Raw genomic sequence first — 22,114 nt, 5'->3', positions numbered from 1 at the left:
CATTAACACTGACAAATGCATAGCTGGAAACCAGTCTGGCTTACCTGTGGGTTAGTATGGTTAAAATAGTGTTATAAGGATGTACTATATTTAGACTTTATGGAATGCTTGAAGAATGCTGCACATATTAATTCTGCTCATAATATCTTTATCTGTAGTATTAAGTTATGTTGAGCATCTGAGTTACACAATTACAGAGATTTACAATGCAAACAGGAAAAGAAGCATTAATTAAAATAAAGTGCGACCCTGGACATAAGATGGCCCATTGAAGGCAAATGAGGCATTGTGCAGTATCGAAAGACAGAAATCTTGTTGATTGCATTCCTTAGTTCCCCCAGGAAATGGAGGCCTGAGCATGAATTCATCCCATCAGCTTGGATTCTGGGATGAAGGAGATAAAAATCCCTGACAAGTTGAAACTTGGTCTCTTTATGCTGTCTGGACTCTGAGGGGCAAAGATTCCTAAACATAAGCAATAGATCCCCATAATGCCTGACATGGGTCAGCATTGAAGGACATAAGGTTCTGTACTAAGCAGGTCTATATGTTACCTTTTTAAATCTAAGACTAATGCATTTGTGTGTTTATGTTTCCTGTTTTAACCTTGTAAATAACATTTATTTCCTTAATTAAATTTATCCTTAGTTAATTACAGGACTGGGTACTGCCATTATCTTTGATTTGAGATCTGAGTGCAAGTAACCAGTCCTTTGGGTCTGGGAGTAACCTGAATGTTGTTGGTGTCTGCCTTGCTTTTTGAGAGTCTGCCCTGAGATTGGCTCTTACAGTCATGGGCCATTCCAGACAGCAGGACACAGATGACTCTAGCAGGCAAACACACATCATGCCACAGAGAAAGACAAAAAAAACCCAAAAAACTTAAAAGTTCCTGCCAATTTAACCCGGGGGAAAATTCCTTACCAACCCTGAATCGACAATGAGTGTGACCCTGAGCATATAAGAAAACAGTCATGCATCCAAGTGAGATGATTCTCTACACCACTTCAAAGCCCTGGTCCCATCTTTACAGGAAGGTTTAAACAAAACAAAAAAAACCCACAACATATCTGTCCAAGTATGCATCAAGAAAAAGAATTCCTTCCTGATCCCTGCAAGTGACTGTCTGAAGCCCTGACACATGAGATTATTTTATATTCACTGTCTAAATGCAAAGCTGCAAGCATTGTAAGCACACTGACAACAATGCAGAGCTTCCTATTCCCCCATGGCCCAAGCAGAAAGATAAAGAACAAGGAATTCATAGAGTCACAGATTCCAAGGCCGGAGAGGACGCTACCACAACCATCCAGACTGAGCCCCTGTATACACAGGCTACAGATTCTGTCCCAGAAACTGGATTAGAACATATCTTTTGGAGAGACGGCTAATCTTATTTTAAAGGCACCAAGCAATGGCAATTCCCCAAGCTCCCTGCTATATTGTTCCACTGTTTAATCACCCTTACTGCTAGGAAACTGCATTTTATGTCAAGGTGGAATTGTCTGACTTCAGCTTCTAGCCCCTGCAAGGTTACATCTTTGTCAGACACACTGAAAAGCCCGAGTCACGGAGTGAGCTCACCTCTGATGCATCTCCCTGTGGCTGGATGTGGCATAGTGGGCTCTCCTTCTTTAGCACCTTATGCTGATAGCTGCTCCAGCCCTCCGATGATCTTTCTCATCTAGTGACATGACCCTCCAGCTAGGTCATTGTTAGAGACATCCCTTCCAGGGTTGGCAAAGAGTCCAACTCAAAAAACCATAACTCCTTGCCCCTTCAGCTGGACTTACTCCTCTACAGACTCTTCACCCCTTCCCAGGCTCTGCAGGGGCATCCTGCTCTTTTGCAGAGATTTCTTCCTGGAGGCCCAGCTCCAAACTCAATAGTCCTTCCCCTCCTTGTGCCAGGGGGTTTCTGCACCCCCTTTCCTGGTAGACCCGTAGGGGAACCCAGACTCAGCCTCTGCTCTGGTTTCCAGTTCAGAGACCCTATTATGAGCAACTAAGGTCCATTCCCTCAGACTCCTTTTGATTCCCTAGACTTTCTGCTCTATTGGCCTTTCTTTGAGTGCTTCCCACTGCCCCTCCATGGGCTTACTATACATCTGCCTATCTTTGTAGGCCTTTTTTTCTACTCTTTGGCAACCACCTACAATCTCTACCTACAATCTCTTCTTTGTCTGGGTTTCTTCCCTTTGTGCTGACTACCCAGCTCCTCCCCAAGAGAGCTTCATCCTTAGTTGGGCCTGGCCCATGCACCAGGTGCAACCCAGTACACTAATTGCTCTCTGTTGCCAGTTCACTGTTTCATTAACTCTGAGGGGAAACATGCTCCATCGCAGCCTCCCACTATCAAGTATCTTGTCCATGTGTAAGTATCTATACAAAGAAATCAAGTCACCTCTCACTTAGAGATGGACATAAGTCAGGGCAGTCCACACGGAGGGGCTACCCCAGACCCACGAATCCTGTAACATGTCATAAGACTTTCAGGCTGTCCATGCAGGGAGTCTGGGAGCTTTGGCCTGTCTGAGCTGCCCTAAAGCCAGGACTTCTAGACTCCCCACTGCACAGCAGGGCCCTATGAGCCCTGACTCCAGACAGGGTTCCTGAAGGAGGCCCATTGAGAGAAATTTTGGGCCCTAGTATACCATGTTTGTCACCTCCTCCCCCCTCCCCGATTTCACTTCATTTACACACACATTGCAAACATTTTAGGGATGCCATGAGCTTGGCGCCCTGGAACAGTTGTCCACCCTTTCCCTGTCTCTCATCAGCCCTGCCCCGGGCTGGCTTGGTCCCTGCCATGGAACTAGGAGCCTATAGGGAATAGCAGGGCTGCTAGACTCCCAGTCCACAGGAGGAAGCTTGGTAACCTGGGGTCCCTGGGCCAGTACCAAGGAACTCCTGATGGCAGGGCTTCCCCAGAGCTATGGAACCTGAAACTCAGACTGCCAGTCATGCACAAGGAAACCAGGCAAGCTGTATTAGCTGTTTTAAACTTCAAAACCAGACTCCAACAAGAGACTGCTGAATTGGAATTAATTTGCAAAATGGACACCATTAAAGTAGGCTTGAATAAAGACTGGGAATGGATGGGCCATTACACAAAGTAAAACTATTTCCCATGTTTATTTCCCCCCTGCTGTTCCTCACACCTTCTTGTCAACTGCTGCAAACTGACCATTATGATTACCACTACAAAAAGTTTTTTTCTCTCCTGCTGGTAATAGCTCACCTTAACTGATCACTCTCGTTAGAGTATGTATGGTAACACCCATTGTTTCATGTTCTCTGTGTATATATATATATATCTTCCTACTGTGGATGCATCCAATGAAGTGGGCTGTAGCCCACAAAAGCTTATGCTCAAATAAATTTATTAGTCTCTAAGGTGCTGCAAGTACTCCTGTTCTTTTCAAGGATGATATAAAAACTCAGGTGGCTTTCTAGGTGAGTGTGTTGCTTGCCTTGCCACATAAATTAGACTAATTAAAACAGCCACTGATATATACAACTGCAAATTCTATCCAAGTTTTGTAAAAGGCATGGTTGACCCAGTTGCGTGTCTGAGGTCCCACATCCATCCAGCTCATGATTTCTGTGTAGTCACTGATACTGGTTTGATGACCTATAGTAATCATATTGTGGTCCCAGTCACTGAAGGACAATATATCAGAAAGAATAAACCAGCACCTCACAAACGATTATAAACAAGTCCAAATACCAGTGTGGTGGCATGGCCTCGAGCAAGACCTAAAACACAAGGGGGAATCATGAGAGCCTTCCAGATAGCAAACACTAAGCGTCAGTGAAGAAGAGGGAGATACCCATCTTTAGTTATTGACTGTTTCTCCAGGTGTGTAGAAATCCTGTTCCTCACTTGTCCCACAAGTCAACAGGTCATAGAAAACTTAGAGTATTCGCTAGCCAAGGTAGTCAAAATAAAATCCAAACTCCCAAATTCAGCTCCTTCTTCCAGGCCAGGTTTATTAATAAACAGAATATGCAAATGTCTTAAAATAACAACAACACTGAGAAGAGACAGACCACATCCTAGGTAGCCTTTCCTAGCCATTGCTCAAACCACATACTAGAGTCCCATGAAGGACATTTCCTTACCTTAGAATTTTTCCTCATCCCTCATTTTCCTGAGACTAAGCTGGCATCCTTCCAGCAAGGCTGCCCAGAGGTGGGGTGCAAAAGGGTCACTTTGACCCAGGCCTCTCTTTTGAGAAGAGCGCAGACTGGCTTGTGGAGTTGCTGTACCACTCAGGTTTGGCCTGGCTGCTCCTCTGTCACAATGGAGGGATGGCTGAGCCAAATCTGAGTGAACGATGCTGTGATCCTGCATGACAGGTAACAACGCTCAGAGCTGGAAGCTGGTATAGCTCTGCGGGACAGGAGCTGCCGCTGTGGGGTGAATGCAGGGCAGACTCACTCTGGAGCTCCCTATTCCCAGACCTCCCCTCAGTAGTAATTGTTTTGGAATGGTGGAGGAACTCCATTTCAGGTTTTGCCCATGGCCCAGAAAAGTCTCTGTGCAGCCATAGCTTCTAGCGTGTGATGCTTGTTTAACTGACTCATCACCATCATGTGCTCTCTCTGGAAACTGCAACTCCAGCAAGGGCTGTAGCAGACATAGGGGGCTCTGTGCATGTGCCCCCACAAGGTACAGATTTCCCCCCCCCCTCACATTTTGGCATTCTCAAAGACATAGTAACTAACCTTGGGGTACCGTTTGTTGGCACTGAATGCCAAACTTGTGGGCTACAAAGTGATTTTAAGCATATTTCCCATCCCCTCTCCCTCAGAACAGAAAGGGATGGTGAAGAAAACAGTAGAGATGGCTACAATAAAAAAGAGCTGCCCTGAAGAGCTATGGGGCAGCCGATTAGACACCAGCTTCGTAAAGCAGAACAACTCAGTCAGTCTCTGAGATAAGTCTCATAGGCCTTGCTGAAAGAAGAAAGTACCCATGAGCCTCACCTCTTTTAACAGTCTGACTTGACTCAAGCTTAAACCAGCTGATTCAGTCACGATAAAAATGGATGAAGAAACCTATTAGACAACATCAGCTACTGCCACTGGATGTAGTTGCATCCCAAAATCATAGCTGCCTGAGACCTACCTAGGTACTCCATAAAGAAGGAACAGGCAGCATATGTGAAGAGAGTCCTATTATTGTTGAGAAGAATCTTAATATTATTGAAGAGGACTCTACACCTTTGGGGTTTGAAAATGCAAGTGAACGAATGGAACAAAACACAAAAGATGTCTAGATCTGGGAAAGTAGTGAAGTCAATGACGCATCTACATCTATAATTTGTTGTTAAATATTAATTCTTGTTTTATACTGAAAAAGGAGAAGAGGTGATATGAGGATACCTACTGTGTTTTCTAACCTGTAGCTAGCTGCACTACACCAGGTGATTAGGAGGTCTGGCAAGTGTCTAAGCAGGAGTAGGGCTGGAGAAAGTAGAAGCTCTAAATCAAGTATGGATAGTACGGTTTCCCTTATTTTAATAAATGTTCTTGTTCAGTGTTAGGAAAAAAGTGATTCTGTCCTTAATTCTTTACCAGTTTCCCTTTATAAAAAGAAGCAAAACAGCCCATTAATTAACATCAAATTGCTTTCTAGTTCTAGGAATTTGTGCCCATGCAGTATTATGTAAACTTAAGGCACAGTTGTCTGATTCTTTTAGATTTTGTTCTTGCTCCTGCAGGTGCTGAGAGATTCTGGACTCTCAACTCCTAGGGTCTGGCTCTTTCGTACTGCAGCGTGTGTGCCTCATTTGACACTGTAGCATTGCTGCGGGGGAAATCAAGACTGAACTGTGTTGGGTCTTCACAGTGAATGCTCGGAATGCCTAACTTACTATCACCAGTTAGTAAGTAAATAAGGTCAAAGAATGTCTGAGGCTCAAGACCCAAAGAGCATCTCGGAAACTGCCAATAGAGTATCATCTGTCTTTCTGGTAAATAAATCTGAGGTTTTAATGTGGAATCATGGGAAAACTGTGTGCAGCTTGATAGTGTGAAGGGAACTGAATGTGAATGACTACATTTCTGATTGTAAATGGACATCCAGCCTGCTGCAACTGTTTAGAGTTAGATTCACAATGCCACAGTGCAGGAACATCATGTATCTTATTTACAGACTTTTTTCATGGCTGTTTTAAACTTGGTTATCTTGAAATTTGAAATATTGTGACCACAGATGCAAATTTGTATCTAATGGCTGAAATAGAGGAAGTCATTTTTTGGATCTCAAACTGGTGAAAAAATAGCATGTTCTTTATGTTTTGGTCAATTCCTTTGCTCTTTTCCAAATGCTTTTTAAAAATTGATATAACTCAGAAACAGACTCATTTAAAAAAATGAAATTTTGGGGTGCTTCGAGTTCAGTCTATGTCGTGGGAGATGTAAAAGTTAACCCGGGACCCCTACCTACTGTAGTGCAGGCCAAAGATTAGGCAGAGTTCTGTGTACTCTGTCCTCACCACTTCCTGACACATAGCTAGGGTGTCTGGTTTTGGGAGTTTATTTATTTCGTTTTTCAGAGTTTATTTTTAGCAATTTTTGAGTTTTATGTAGATATCTAAAAATTAGGGTTTTTCGGGGCTTTCTTTTTGTATATACTGTAATGAGTAATCTTTTTGTAATGATTTCTCTAAAATGGACTAGGGAACCTTTAGTCCACACCAGCAGGGTCTTCATGGACCAATTAATGTGCAACACATTAGTGCTTTTTAGAAAGTGCACCCCTATAGTTAGCATTACTGCACTGTGTATACAATCCTTAAATAAAATTACGATTTCTGGTGTTTTCCAAGGATTTATTGGATAAACACTGGTTTAATTGTTTTTTGGGGGGGTTGTTTTGTTTGTTTTGGGGGTTTTTTGTATCAGGATGTTTTATCAGTGTTTATAAATTAAACCTAAAATCAGAGGCCCTACACTTACACCAGGAGAAATCCAAGGATTCTCCTCCTCAGGAAATACCTTTGATGCCAGCATAAGGTGCTGTAAGGGCCCTTTCCACTCTTCCAGCAACACAAGGGGGACTTAACAAGGGCTGTGAATCTGGCCATTTGCCTTTAATGTAGACTGGTGCCTATGCCTATCTTTTAACATACTGAGCCCAGATTTTTAGAAATTTCAAGAACCATTCTGGTTGTTGCAGGTAGAAGTCACCAACTTCTTGACATCTAAATGGTTATTTGTGCCCACAGTTAAAATTGTGCAAACAGTTGTTGCAACTGCTTGTAGAAATTATGTGCATAAAATTCTAAAAATCTGGACTCACATTTTAAAACACTAGAAGTACTATTGCATTTGTATACAAAGTATTTTAATTTTTTTAATGCATTTGTCATTGTAGTATCTACCTAAAAAGTGTCTAAATTATCCAATTTGCAAGTGTAATTATATGTGGAAAGTACACAGGCTACTATATATGTATTTGCACATCTAACCTTTTGCAAATCTAATGCCTGGACCTTAATTGGACATGCACCTGGCCCATGTTTTTAATATTGTGCACACGTTTTAATGCCGAAACAGCACAGCAGTACATGCAATTACAGTGACTGAAAGTACAATTTAGATGTGCATTTTCTGAAAATTTGGGACAAGATTGCACCACTCCAGTGATTAGTTATCCCCCATCCAAAGACATTATCATTTACATACATGTAAATATTTGAGAATCTTTATAATCCAATTTATACCAATAATATAATGCTGAATCCCCAGAACAAAAAATTCCCAGTGATTTAAGCAAATCGTTAATGGAACTATACATTTAATTGAACACGCATTTTATCACCTCATTTACTTCATAAGTACCTGACAGTATATGTTTAAAACTCCCATTGTTACATATTTATCAAGTAATCTGAGCTATTACAGATGTGTATATTTGTATATACTCTTAAATGTGTCCATACAGTACTTTATTAGTGATTTTTTAGAACTCTTTCTTTTTCTTACTTGAGTTCATTTTACACCGTGAAGGGTGAATACTGTCTTCAGTCTGTGGCAGACGCCCAAATTCTCCAGGGCAGCATATGGCTCTTAGTGACCTGAGGCAACTATCCTTGACTGAAGAGTCTGCACTGATTTTATCTATCCAGTTAGAGCAGGTGACATGAATGCACAAGTCTGTATGATAACTTTCCTTATGAAAAGCTTTTGTACTGCAGTAATTCAATTGCCTGCAGTCATAGCATCGTGGGCTTTGATCCTGGCTTAAGTAGGCCTGTATTTGGAAGGGAAATGTCCAAGGGCTATCTATGTGTTGCAGTAACTGTTACTGGTGACTAAATGGAATCAAAGCCCAGAATGATGTTCAATGTGTGCTGTTGAAAGCTGCTGCCTTTCACTACAGGGTCAGTTGCATTTCAGTGGAACCTACCCAATGGATATAATCTGTGAAGCATATATGAAGCAATCCTTCAAGATTAAAAGTGCTAGAGAGATGTAAACTACTGTAATTGGCTAAACTGCCAGTGCCTGACTGGACTGACCTTAAGAAGGGTCCTATGGATTAAGAGCTGCCACCTGGAGATTATCTCACAGGAAAAAGATCTGTGCATCACAAAATGAGGGTATGGCTACATTAGAAATTTCAAAGCGCTTTGAAGTGTGAGTGTAGTCAGAGCCGCAGCGCTGGGAGAGCTCTCCCAGCGCTGCTTGTAAACCACATCCCTTATGGGTGTAGCGTGCAGCGCTGGGAGCCGTGCTCCCAGCGCTGCCACCCTGGTTACACTGACACTTTACAGCTCTGCATCTTGCAGCGCTCAGAGGGGTGTTTTTTCACACCCCTGAGCGCGAAAGTTGCAGCGCTGTAAAGTGCCAATGTAGCCAAGCCCTCAGTAGTGTAGCATCAAAATGTCTGAGTCTGAAATGTCTCAATGACATTTTGATTAGATTTTGTTTTGAGGTTGGGGGCAGCAAGCATAGTTCATTGGGGCTGGGAGAATGTTAACCCTTTTGAAAATGAATTATGCTCATGAAGTGGTACGCACAGTACATATAATGAATGGTACACAGGTTCACCTAGCAAGGGGAGGAGTGGTGAGAGTGGCAGAGTGAACTATGTGTCTGAGCTGGCAGATAGATTCCAGAGACCAGGAATGGAATAGGGAAAACCCATCCTCACTCCACCCATCTGTGCAGGCCCAGGTATAATTAAACATAACTAAGGTAACAGTAAAAAGAATGAGTACTTGTGGCACCTTAGAGACTAATAAATTTATTTGGGCTTTTGTGGGCTAAAACCCACTTCATCAGACACATGCAGTGGAAAATACAGTAGGAAGATAGATAGAAATATAGATATATATACAGAGAACATGAAAAATGGGTGTTGCCATACCAACTCTAATGAGACTAATCAATTAAGGTGGGCTATTATCAGCAGGAGAAAAAAAAACTTTTGTAGTGATAATCAGGATAGCCCATTTCGAACAGTTGACAAGAAGGTGTGATTAACAGTAGGGGAAAAATTAGCCTGGGGAAATAGTTTTTACTTTGTGTAATGACCCATCCACTCCCAGTCTTTATTCAAGCCTAATTTAATGGTGTCCAGTCTGCAAATTAATTCCAATTCTGCAGTTTCTGATTGGAGTCTATTTTTGAAGGGTTTTTTTGTTGGAGAATTGCAACTTTTAGGTCTGTAACTGAGTGACCAGGGAGGTTAAAGTGTTCACCGACTGGTTTTTGAATATTATAATTCTTGACATCTGATTTGTGTTCATTTATTCTTTTGCATAGAGACTGTCTAGTTTGGTCAATTACACGGCAGAGGGGCATTGCTGGCACATGATGGCACATATCACATTGGTAGATGTGCAGGTAAACGAGCCCGATGGTGTGGCTAACGTGATTAGGTCCTATGATGGTGTCCCTTGAATAGATATGTGGACAGAGTTGGCAATGTCACCAAATTTGTCCGTCTCTGGGCCTGAGAAAAAGGTACAGGTACCACCCGTCAGTCCTCAGGCCTGGAGTGGGGGCATAGCTCCCCTGTCAGTCCTCAGGCTGGGGGGCGGGCACGACTCCCCTGTCTCTGTCCTTGGAGGGGAACATAGGTCCCCTGTCTGTTTGTGAGTCCCCAGGCCTGGGGTGGGGGCACAGCTCCCCTGTCTGTGAGTCCCCAGGCCTGGGGTGGGGGTCATGACTCCCCTGCCTGTCTGTCAGTCAGTCCCCAGGCCTGGGGCAGGGGGCCAGCTCCCCTGTCTGTCTGTGAGTCCCCAGGCCTGGGGTGGGGGCACGACTCCCCTGCCTGTCAGTCCATCCCCAGGCCTGGGGCGGGGGCACGACTCCCCTGCCTGTCTGTCCGTCCCCAGGCCTGGGGCGGGGGCCCAGCTCCCCTGTCTGTCAGTCCGTCCCCAGGCCTGGGGCGGAAGGCCCAGCACTCCTGCCTGCCTGTCAGTCCCCAGGCCTGGGGCGGGTGCCCAGCTCCCCTATCTGTCTGTGAGTCCCCAGGCCTAGGGCGGGGGCCCAGCTCCCCTGTCTGTCTGTCTGTGAGTCCCCAGGCCTGGAGTGGGAGCACGACTCCCCTGCCTGTCTGTCTGTCAGTCCCCAGGCCTGGAGTGGGAGCACGACTCCCCTGCCTGTCTGTCTGTCAGTCCCCAGGCCTAGGGTGAGGGCAGGACGCCCCTGCCTGTCTGTCAGTCCCCAGGCCTGGGGTGGAGGGCCCAGCTCCCCGTCTGTCTGTCTGTCAGTCCCCAGGCCTGGGGCAGGGGTCCAGCTCCCCTGTCTGTCTGTCTGTCTGTCAGTCCCCAGGCCTGGGGCAGGGGTCCAGCTCCCCGTCTGTCTGTCTGTCTGTCAGTCCCCAGGCCTGGGGCAGGGGTCCAGCTCCCCTGTCTGTCTGTCTGTCAGTCCCCAGGCCTGGGGTGGAGGGCCCAGCTCCCCGTCTGTCTGTCTGTCTGTCAGTCCCCAGGCCTGGGGCAGGGGTCCAGCTCCCCCGCCTGCCTGTCAGTCCCCAGGCCGGGGGCGGGGACACGACTCCCCTGCCTGTCTCTCCCGGGCTGCCCCTCCCCCAGCGGGGGCGGGCCCGGAAGCGGCGTGGCCTGCCTGGCAGCGTAGTTCCTGTGGCCGGGGAGGGGGTGAGATGCAGAGCAGGCAGCGGCGGCCCCGCGAGCAGCTGGAGCCGGAGGAGCAGGGAGCCGAGGCGGCGGGGGGCCAGGCCCGGGGGGCCCCCACCATGGAGATCGAGAAGGAGTTCCACCGGCTCGACCAGGCCGCCAGCTGGGCCCTCATCTACCAGGTGAGGGGCCGGGCCGGCTTCCCCAGCGCCGGCGCGGAGCTCTGCCGCCCCCGGGCCCCGGCTGGGGAGGAGCTGCAGCCCCCTGACCCCCACTCCGGGCCGGGGCCTCAGTGCGGGGTGGGAGCTGCGGCCCCCTGACCGCTCCTCTAGGCCGGGGCCCCCGACTGCGGGGGAGGAGGGGAGCTCTGTTCCCTGCATAGCCGCTGGCCCTGGTGGGGGAACTCTGCTCTCCAGCTCTGTCATTTATTTCCCCCACTACTGTCCTGCTCAGGGCTCTCTGGGGACCTCCCCTCAGGATCTTGTAGCGGGGAAGTTGTGCGCCCTGTGTAGGGCTCTGGGGAACGAGCTCTGCTCCCCCACCCCGTCCTGTTCGGAAGTTTCCTCCCCGTGTCATGGGTCTCTACGGGGAGCGCTGCAATCTTCTTCCCCCGCAAGTGGCCAGCCGTTGTAGAGGGTCCTGTGGGAGGGCGGTCCGTCCCTTTTCTTCCAGGTTCTTTCCAAAACCAACCTCCATATATGACTCCTGGATGACGGTCCTTAGTTCTGCCCCCTTCCCCCACCCTTGCACAGCTTTCTGCACTGGGCTGTAAGGAAACTTGTCCTCCTCTTTCTCCCCTCTCCAACCGCCACCCTATTGCAAGGCTCCCAGGGAGAGGTGTGCCCCCAACCAGTCCTCTGTACAAAGCCCTCAGGTGAGCTTTTCTGTCCTCTTTCGTTGATATATCTCTACCACACAGCTCCCTGCAATGGGCCCTGGAGGGGGAATTTAGTGATGCGTATATTTTCCCCCACAATGCACAGAATAGAGAACTGATACCCTTATAATCCCTCCCCCTCCAGTCTCAGGGTGGATGGGGGAAGGACTTTGTGGTACATGTTTTCTCAACCATCCTTGTACCATCACCACAACCCCCCACCCCACCTAAGGAGAGGCAATAAATTCCCTTCTCTGCCTTTTAACGTCTTTTTAAGCCCTGAGGGGTATGAAGTCATATACTCACATACCAGCCCACTTTCCCAGTGGAGTGATGGCGGGGTGGCTGTTGCATGTATGTGGCTTTTGAATCATTTTAATCATACAAAGGCTGTAAAATTAGTTAGATATAGATTTGTATACAGTTGTGGTTTCCCCAGGTAGAGGTTATTTGTCAATAATGGTATTACATAAAATATCTTAAAATTGTTTTATTATATTTTACCCAGAAATATTTCAATTTCATAGTGGCAGACTTTAGAAAAAGATACATTTGTTACTTCACTGGTAGTGTAGTGGGTTTTGAATGTGCATTATTTACATTGCCTGTATTTTTAACAAGCTCCCTTGACAGTATATCCCCAAAATAAACAGGCTGTGAGAGGGGATAAAGAACACTTACAGCTAGGTTCATAAACCCAAGATCCTAATATGTTGAGATCAGGTGGCATTATTATAAAGTAACAACGTTTTTGCTGTTAATGTATCTTGCTGTCTAGTTTCTCTACAAAGGCGATGTTGTGTGTGACTGGGTTATCTCTTCCCAAGCCTCTTACAAAACATTAGCTTAAAATTTTTTTTTAAGATCTTTTAATGGGTGTTTGACAGTGTTTTAGTTCATATGCTGCCAGGTTGCTATGATCTATGGAATGGATCAATATGTGAAATCGGGCTCCTCTGCCCATTCACTCTGAACTTCTCTCACCATAGAGTTTTACAGAAGTGGCACAATTGAGTTTGTTTCATATCCACAATATGCAGAGTGTAGAAAAATCTTTAATGGAACATTTTGAACTGCTGTGGGGCAGATGTTTGCTTCACAAAATTAGAGATGAAGAGTTGAAAGAACACCCAGTTCTGGGTTCCACTTCTGGGAAGATCTTCTACTGGTCTGAGTATTTTGCTTCCTGCAGCATTCTAAACTTGATGTCCATTGAAAGTCATTAGGTTTTTTTTCTAATCAGTTCTTGAAATATTTGATGTGTCATAGATCCAGTGTTCAGGAAACAACTTTGACTAACGTATTACAAAGTTGACCTAATGTTAAGGTTGTGAATTATGACAGCAGAAATACAGAAATTCAATTGTGGCTGCTGCATCACTTTTAACTTGCGTCATGAAACTGAAGTCCTTACACAAGAGGGAATATAGGATTATGCTGTAACAGCCACAGTGTTTGCAAGCAGTTGCTTGATTTGGGCTGTAGAAGCAGCCTTGAAAGGGATGCTTTGGACGTTCATAGCTTTTTAAGTTGAGCTCTTTTAGTAACCAGCTTGTACTGAATTTGAATTGGCAGTGATCAGAAGAGATAATCTGATTGCTATTTGACTTTAGTGAAATGAGTTAGTGGTGGGTCATGTTCTAGTTCCCGTGCATGTGTCACTGAAGAACACTGGCACCTTTTGCCGGCAGTCTCAACAGGTCCATTAAATTTAAGTATTGGGTCAGAGTAGGAGCAAGTTGGCTGGGCAGCATGGGTGTGTTTGTACAACAAATGTCAGTTGTATCCCTTGTGAAGGATAACTAGAGAATTCACTCTCCAGGGTTGACAGCTGTGAGGCTGTCACCCCTCACCAACATTCCAGCAGTGTGTGTAGTCCACTAACCTCAGTAATCTGGGTCTTAGGTATGTGTGACAGAGTGCTAACTGTAGCAACTGGAGACAGTGACCAGAGTGCATCTGCAGCCTTCTGTATGCTATAGCAACTTTAACCTGTTTCCATGGGAGTTACTGAAACCAGGTGGTAATGGCTGGGCTAATGAGGTAATTACTTCAGTAATAGGAATTATATAGAAATAAAAAAAAAAAATGGTGGGAACAAGAAATAAAGAGGAAGCTCAGATGGTGAGCTAGGTGGAAGACAGAAGTGGTGTGAAAGGCTACTCCTGCCCTGTTTTGCAAACAGTCAATTAAAGGTGCACATGGTGGAAGAATAACAGTGTGTGTTTGTGGCTGAGGGACCACAAAATGAGGCTAGGCAGGGGTCTTCACTAGATAGCTCAAGAAGCTGCCTGTGATATGTACGTGCTGCAGAGACTACCATAGTTTCTGTTAGTGTTCTCTATTCTGATGTGGATGAAGTCTGGATGTCTGCTGATTCTTTTTGCCTATCATCTGCCTTTGGTACCATTGGTCATGAGTTAGTGGGGATATGACTGCAGACCCCAGCAGGAGCGATAAGTGATTCTTTAGTAGCTCTCGTCCTTTCTTACTGAAATATCCTGGAGTGTAGTCATGAGCAACGGCCCTTTTGCTGAAACAGTAGTCTTCTGGGGTTTCACGAGTTGCAATTTGTCATCCTCTCCTGTTTTAATGTCACTAAGGGGGCGTTAAGGGATACTGAAACACTTTTTCCTTATCCCTCTAACAGTCAGCTTTAAATTTAGATTCCATCTCACCTGGCCAGTGTGGTTCAATAACTTGCTCTAACATAGTCTGTGAGGTTCAGTTCACCCCTGAAACACTGAGATGGTACATGGAGGCTGAGCAGCGTAACTGGAAAAAAGCAAGAACATTTCAGGTCAATTTAATATAGTTTTCTTTGTAACCTGTCTCTTTTTGGGGCCCAAGTTGCTTCTGAATGTCCAAATATCAACAGTAGCCATGTTTTTCTAACCTAATTTGGATGGGAGAATGCACATCTTTCTTTCACATGTGCTCTTTGCTACAGTTCCTACTTTGACTGTCATGAGAATGGATTACTTCAGGGGTCAGCAGCCTTTCAGCAGTGGTGTACTGAGTCTTCATTTATTCACTCTAATTTAAGGTTTTGCATGCCAGTAATACATTTTAACATTTTTAGACAGTCTCTTTCTATAAGTCTATAATATATAACTAAACTATTGTTGTATGTAAAGTAAATAAGGTTTTAAAAATGTTTAAGAAGCTTCATTTAAAATTAAATTAAAATGCAAAACCAACCCCCCCCTACACACGCACACCCTACCCCGGACCAGTGACCAGGACCCAGGCAGTGTGAGTGCCACTGAAAATCAGCTCATGTGCCGCCTTCGGCACACGTGCCATAGGTTGCCTACCCCTGGATTACTTTAATGGATTGTTACTGCAACTTTCCTGTGTATAGCATCCTTCATGCAAAGATTTATGCATTATAGTGAGACACATATATGTAGCTTTGCCAATCAGGAGGGATACAGTTACATTTTTCCTGATATTCTTCCTCAGGTTTAACAGGTCATTTAGCCTTATTAAAAGTTTCCAGTGTCTAGGTGGTATGAAGCTAACTACTAAATGTCCAGGAGGAGGGTGTAGACCGTGTCACTTCATACTGCCCTGAATGAAGCTTAACAGCAATTAACAAATGGACTCATTGGCTCATATTCTTGGACATAGGTGCCTGACCAGGTTGCATTTAGTATAGGGGAGGGATACTGAATGCTACAAGGAGCTCAAAGCAGTGGTGGACGTGGCTGGCTTGGATCACTCTCATTGTAGGTGGTGGGAATATCCATTTGACTGCTATCTAAGCATATATGCTGATGAAGCTAAGTGGGAATCTGTCATCTTCTGCAGGATCAGGAGATCTTTGGTCATTGGTGCCAAGTGACTACTAAGGCTCAGGCACCTTTTCAGTGGGATAGGAGGGGTCTACGCTCAGCTGAGAGAATATAACCATTGTGAAGGAACAAAAATAAACCACAAGAAGACAATCTTTCTGAAATGAAGTACTTCGATATTGTGTGTACATTACAAAACATGATGAGAAATCGGCCCAACATTGAGTACTTAGTGGAGCTACTTTCATTTACCATAAATGATTGCTCAAAAATGGGAAAACATTTGTAAAACACTCAATTTTTCTTGACCAAAAAATCCTCTCAATACTTTAACCAGCTCTGTTTGCCACAAAAACTGTAGAGCGTGAGATATTTTGTCTTTGGCATCCTTCCAAGGAAAAGGGCCCAATCTCATTCTATCCTATGCCAGTGCCATAAGAAAAACTCTTGCTTAGAAAATACTTGAATAAAGTGAGAAGCCATTCTAGACCAATTACAATGATGTAAGTATGCCTTGCAGCGTGCATATAAATAGGGTCCTCTACATGAAAAACAGCAAGTTCAAGAAAGAGCTAGGGACAAGGGTAGACAGTAAATTTAAATATGAGCTTTGCAATGTGAGACTGTGGCAAAGGTATGCATTTAGAAAATAAGTGGTGTAGGGGTGGGTGAATGACATGTTCAGTACATAAATATCTTCAAAAGGATCAATAGGAATGAAGAGAATTCACCCTCTGACGATATCCCAACAAGAAGCAAAAGCCTGAAGTTAAGCAAAGTTTAGGTTTGCTGTTGAGGGAGGAAGTATGGTGTGTAAAGGGGACACTCAGCCATAACAGTAAGTGGACAGTGAAACATCACAGTTCTCCAAGAAAATAGACAAGATAAGATTTTAGTGAGATTGCTGCAAGGAGTAGTCCTTCAAAATACAGGGTGACTTTTTGTAGGCCCCAATAGCTGATAGAGCTATATATGTCTAAGGAAATGCTCAAATATTGGCAGGTGTGCCCACTACAAGATACATGTTACTCCCACTAGTTTAAACATATAATAAAGAAGCAAAAAGCCTGATGTCTTTCCATTGCAGTTCACTTTTAAAAGGGGTGCCATCTGCTTGAAATCTAACAAATAGAAAAAAAAAAAATTAAAATTAGTTTCAGGTACTAATCTGCTCCTGAATTCCTATGCTACTTTTTATGGTTTTACAGTCACACTTCCATGATTTCTTATTTACATTCTTTTCTTTCTCCCTTTGCTGTAAGAGACTGGTTATAAGGAGGAGACAGTGAAATTGACTACATACAACCTGCTGTCAAATGCAGAAAGAAATATTTTCATTAATCCTTCAGTAATAGGAATCCTAGGTGTTACTTGGATCAGTGGTAAATCAAAAGTTTTTGGACAGATTACTCTCTCAATTGACAGGGTACCTTTTAAAATATGCTGCTTAGGCTTTAATACCTTTAACCTACCTAGTTTTAAGGCCCTTAGGCAACTAAACTGAACTTTGTAACTTTAAATAAAAAGTTTCATTTTCCATCTTAAGACCGAGCTTGCACATGAAACTAACATGAATTATAAATCAAAGTTGTCTTGTCCCAGAGGTTGGGTGCAACTGGGGGCTTCTAGTCCTTGGCACTTAAGTTGAGAAACTGTTGCTTCTTTCTAGGTGGCTATTCTAACTGGGAGTGTCAGTCCTGACTTTTGTATGAATGTTGATTTAGTGTATAATAGTGGATATGATTTGGAATAGTAGCTGTAAATTCAGATACTGGATTGCAAGTTGTTACTGTGTAGGTGCTGCAAAATGCTTTGAGATGTTAGACTCCATATAAATCAAACCAGGCTTGGGTATTTGTAACGGACTGGACGACGGGGGATGATCAGTTGAGAATTGTCCTGTTCTGTTGTTCTCTCTGAAGCATCAGGCACTGGCTGCTGTCAAAAGACCAGATACTAGGCTAGATGGACTGTTGGTCTGACCTAGTGTGGTCGTTCTTACGTACAAGTAAAATGTTGTTTTCATGGTGGGTTGAGAGCATGGCCCAGAGAGGGGCACAGGGTTGAAAGTTGGAAAACCTGAGTTCTGGCACCAGTTTTGCCACTGAATTCATGTCCTTTGGCAAGTAAATTAACAGCTGTACCTCCTGTTTGTTCCACTTGTAAAATGGAATCATACTTAGTAACTAGATATCCATGGTAAAACTGATTTATAAAGCACCTGTGTTTTGACACCTAATTACTGTAGTGTAGGAAGGAAAGCAACAACTCTTCAGTAAGGTCTTGATCCAGCTCCCATTGAAATCAGTAGGAGTTTGGCCATGGATTTCAGTGGGTACAGAACTGTACCTTAAGTTTGCCAAGAAAACATGAACATTTACTACTCATACCAGAAATATACTAGCAAGACGATAATGCCATAGGCACAACCTGCAAGTGAGTGACATATCAGGTATTTATAAATAGTAATCATGAGGCCTACCACCATTCTCTTGTAGTGCTGAGCTGCTATAATAGTGGAAGTTATACATCATACAGGGATTTTCTCCTTTGACCGTTATCTCTGGCTTTACAACTGTGTTTTCTTCTCTCAGAACAGAGGCCTTTTTGTCTATCAGAGGAATAGCTTTTCTGTACTGAGTGAAAGTGTTTGAGAATGTGGACTGAGTGGGAGGCTACATCTCATTAAAACTGAGACTGATAAACATTGGCACATGAATGTTATTTTTAAAAGCATTTTTTAAAAAATAATTTGAATGGCTAGTTTAAATGTCCCTGTGTTTTAATACCAATGTTTTAGTTTATGTTGCTAATTTTAAAAGGACTATTTCTTGGAATATTAGTTCATAGGAAAGAGATTACTATAAACTGACACTTATAAAAAAGCAAACGTGTATGGGGATTGTCCAAAGACTCTTAGTTTCTCTAAACATTTTAAATGTGCATATTTATATAATTTATAAATGTAAAACTTCATTGTTTTCAAAATAAAACTGTTAGCACATGTTCATGTTATAGTTGTTGAGAATTGCAGTGTACTAACACCTGTCACTTATGGGAAAGCGGATGCTCAGCGATTACCCTAAATGTTTGCAGTTCTTAGGGAAAAAGTCACCAGGATTGGAAGATGAAACCAGTTCTCTCATCTGTAGTGAAGATGGAGATTTTTTCCTGAATTTCTTCTCTCTTCAATTTAAAAATAAATAAATAAATACTAACCTGCTGAAATTTAACTTGACCACTGTCGCCCTTGATTAGTTTGTCATGTGTACACAAGTGTCTGTTAAGTTCTGTGCTTCACTTCAAGTTCAAGGACTGTTTGTATGATTGTGGTTTAATAAAGAAAAAGTACCCAGTTCTTTGACAGCTGGGGAAGATGAAAAATAATATCCTTTCTGCTCTCTTCTGTAGGTGTAGAGGATGTCCATGAGTTATTGAAAAGCCTTTCTCCAAGAAGTCTGAAACAATCTTTGTACAAGGCAAGCTCTGAAAATATTGGTTTCAGTGGAACTAGATGACCACTTTTAAAGTGGCTTAATATACTTGTCATTGGCAGGTGTAACAGTTTTTACACATTCCATGACATTAATCTTAGCTAAGAACACATTCTCTCTCAACAGCAGCATTCTACATGAACTATGGAATCTTAAACTGCAAGGGTTAAATTTGTGAGAGACGAGGACCAGGCCTTTCATGATGGCTGACCCAACACTGTGGATCTCCCTTCTGTAGTGTGATCAGAGATCTTGCCACTTTAAATTTCACTTTTCTCTAGGGCTGTTGATTGATCACAGTTAACTCACGCAATTAATTCAAAATTAATCGAGACTAAAAAAAATTAGTCACAATTAATTGCACCGTTAAACAATAGAAAACCAATTGAAATGTATTAAATATTTTTGGATTTTTTCTACATTTTCAAATTGATTTTAATTACAACACAGAATACAAAGTGTACAGTGCTTTATAACAAATATTTGCACTGTAAAAATGATAAAAGAAATACTATTTTTCAGTTCACCTCATACAAATACCGTAATGCAATTTCTTTATTGTGAAAGTGCAACTTAAAAATGTAGATTTTTGTTTTGTTACATAACTGCATTCAAAAACAAAACGGTGTAAAACTTTAGAGCCTACAGGTCCACTCAGTCCTACATCTTGTTCAGCCAATCACTCAGACAAGTAAGTTTGTTTACATTTACGGGAGATAAGGCTGCCGGCTTCTTACTTGCAATGTCATCTGAAAGTGAGAACAGGCGTTGGCATGACACTTTTGTAGCTGGCATTCTAAGGTATTTAAGTGCCAGATACGCTAAACATTCATATGCCCCTTCATGCTTTGGCCGTCATTCCAGAGGACTTGCTTTCATGCTGATGACGCTTGTATAATAATAATAATAATGCATTAATTAAACTCTGACTGAACTCCTTAGGGGAGACTAGTATGTCTCCTGCTCTGCCATATATTTCATGTTGAAGGAATCTCGGATGATGACCCAGCACATGTTCCAATGTGGAAACTACAGTACCCAAACCACCAATAAAAGAAAATCAACCTTTTGTTGGTGGCAGCTGACTTAGATGATAGTGAACATGCGTCGGTCAGTCTGCACTGCTTTGGAGGAGCAAAATAGTTATGTTCATCTATGTTTTTAATTACTAAATGTGAAACAACTAAAATTCTGCTTGACGTGCCACTTTGAGGTATAATTTTATAGGCAGAGCATGAGATGAAGTATCTCCGACTCTGATAAAACATAATTTTAGACTTCTATACCATGCTTAATTTTAAATCAGTGACATTACCATGCTTACTTGTGTATTCTTTTCTTAAAGTATTTTAATTTTCCCTTCTTTCTGTCTCACTCACTCACTCACCCCCACCCACCCACCTACCAAAGCTACACAGAGTCAGTCAGGTATAGATAATAGAACTTTGCAGCAAAGTTGAACTTGACAGAAATCCAAACATAGTAAGTAATATAGATAGGAGAGCAGACTGTGCATAAAGTAGTTATGTAGGGGGAAAAACTAACCACCGAACAAGTTTGTATGCCATTTACTCTTTTCAGTCTTTGCTATTGAACTTCATAATATATAGTGGCTGAAAACACAGAGAAGTAAGATTTCATAAAATGCACACAGCAAATGAAAACTAATAAATAGCTAACTTGCTCAGTGGTGAAGGATTCCACACCATAATGAACTACTAGTTACTCGGATTTTAAAAAGAGAAATCAGAGATTCAAAAATTTTGAGAGCTAGGATAGCCTCACAGTCCTAGCTCTTTTGAGTGATTTGGCATCTAAAGATCTTTGAGTCTGCTAAAAATTAATTTTGACAGATGAGTTTGGCGATCTGTTCTTTGTCACATTTAAAATGAGAAGCGGAGAAAGCATTCTGACAGACACCACATTTTCAACTAACTGGACTGTGTAGTAAGATCAATATAGATTAATATATTGTCCAATAAACCATTAAGTTCACAGGAGTATTTGGTTTTCTAAACTATGGAAGATACTTCATGAAAACTAAATTATAAAGCAGTATTGGTAAGATTAACCTAATGCTAAGAAATGGGATCATAGAATTGGATGCAGTGGACTTTGAGCATATGCCAGGAAAGCAGGGAAATTCAAGAATGAGAGCTAACTTAGAAGAAGGTTCTTTGTACAGGCATGACAGATCTTACCATGTTGAGGAGGAGAATGGGAGAAGATAGTGAAAGATCTTGCAATATGCTGTTCAAACAGAATTTCCAAAAGTTTTTAAATGAGGCCTTTTTGTTTTAACTTTGGGGAAGTTAGTTCCATCTTCCACTTCATACAGGCTGATGTGCTAAAATATCAAAAGTTGACCAAATTATTTCCATGAGTTATTATTGCCCTTCCACTCATGAATAGTGAGGTGGTGAAAGATATCAGAATTTGTGGAAAAGTTAACAGAACCTCTGAGCTGGCTGTGATTGATCACTTTTTTAATATCTGAGAAAAGAATGGATTCTAACTCTTGAAAAATAGTGCCGTGACACATTGTCATTGCTCCTGACTGTTCTGTGTCTCATATGGAGATTCATCTGAGTACATTTCCACCTTAACTAGTTGCTTATGGCCTCTTCACCAACTACTTATTATCTGTTCCTGTCCACTCAGTTATGGTAAACCAAATGCTATCTTAACCTTTTAAGAGTAGTCTTTTGAAATTACTGGTTTAAGGCGCATTTATGTGCAGTTTCCAACGAGTTAATCCTTTGAATGGAAAAACTGAGATACATGTTCTTAAATGTAGTTGGACTGACTTATTTTGGGGGCAGAGAGGAGAAATGGGTTAAGAGATGGA

The 22,114-nt window shown here is 42.9% G+C and overlaps 1 protein-coding gene across 2 annotated transcripts in view; it reads left to right on the top strand.

Moving 5' to 3' along the window:
• The first annotated feature begins 11,108 nt into the window (after nt 1-11,108).
• Nucleotides 11,109-22,114, top strand: part of PTPN1 (protein tyrosine phosphatase non-receptor type 1) — a 65,643-nt gene continuing 54,637 nt past the window's right edge. The window contains exons 1-2 of one of the 2 annotated variants that reach the window (XM_032804046.2): nt 11,134-11,280; nt 19,184-19,251. Coding sequence is in view for 1 of the 2 variants with exons in the window: in XM_032804044.2 (XP_032659935.1) it covers nt 11,125-11,280 (156 nt within the window). In the remaining variant the exon portion in view is untranslated. Of the gene's footprint in view, nt 11,281-19,183; nt 19,252-22,114 lie in introns of both variants that reach the window. The other variant, XM_032804044.2, reaches the window with a different exon arrangement.

Source organism: Chelonoidis abingdonii, chromosome 14 (genome assembly GCF_003597395.2).
Source record: "Chelonoidis abingdonii isolate Lonesome George chromosome 14, CheloAbing_2.0, whole genome shotgun sequence".
In the NCBI taxonomy this organism is placed as follows: domain Eukaryota; kingdom Metazoa; phylum Chordata; order Testudines; family Testudinidae; genus Chelonoidis; species Chelonoidis abingdonii.
Note: the sequence above shows the minus strand (reverse complement) of the source record. Positions and strands in the feature narration are given on the sequence as shown.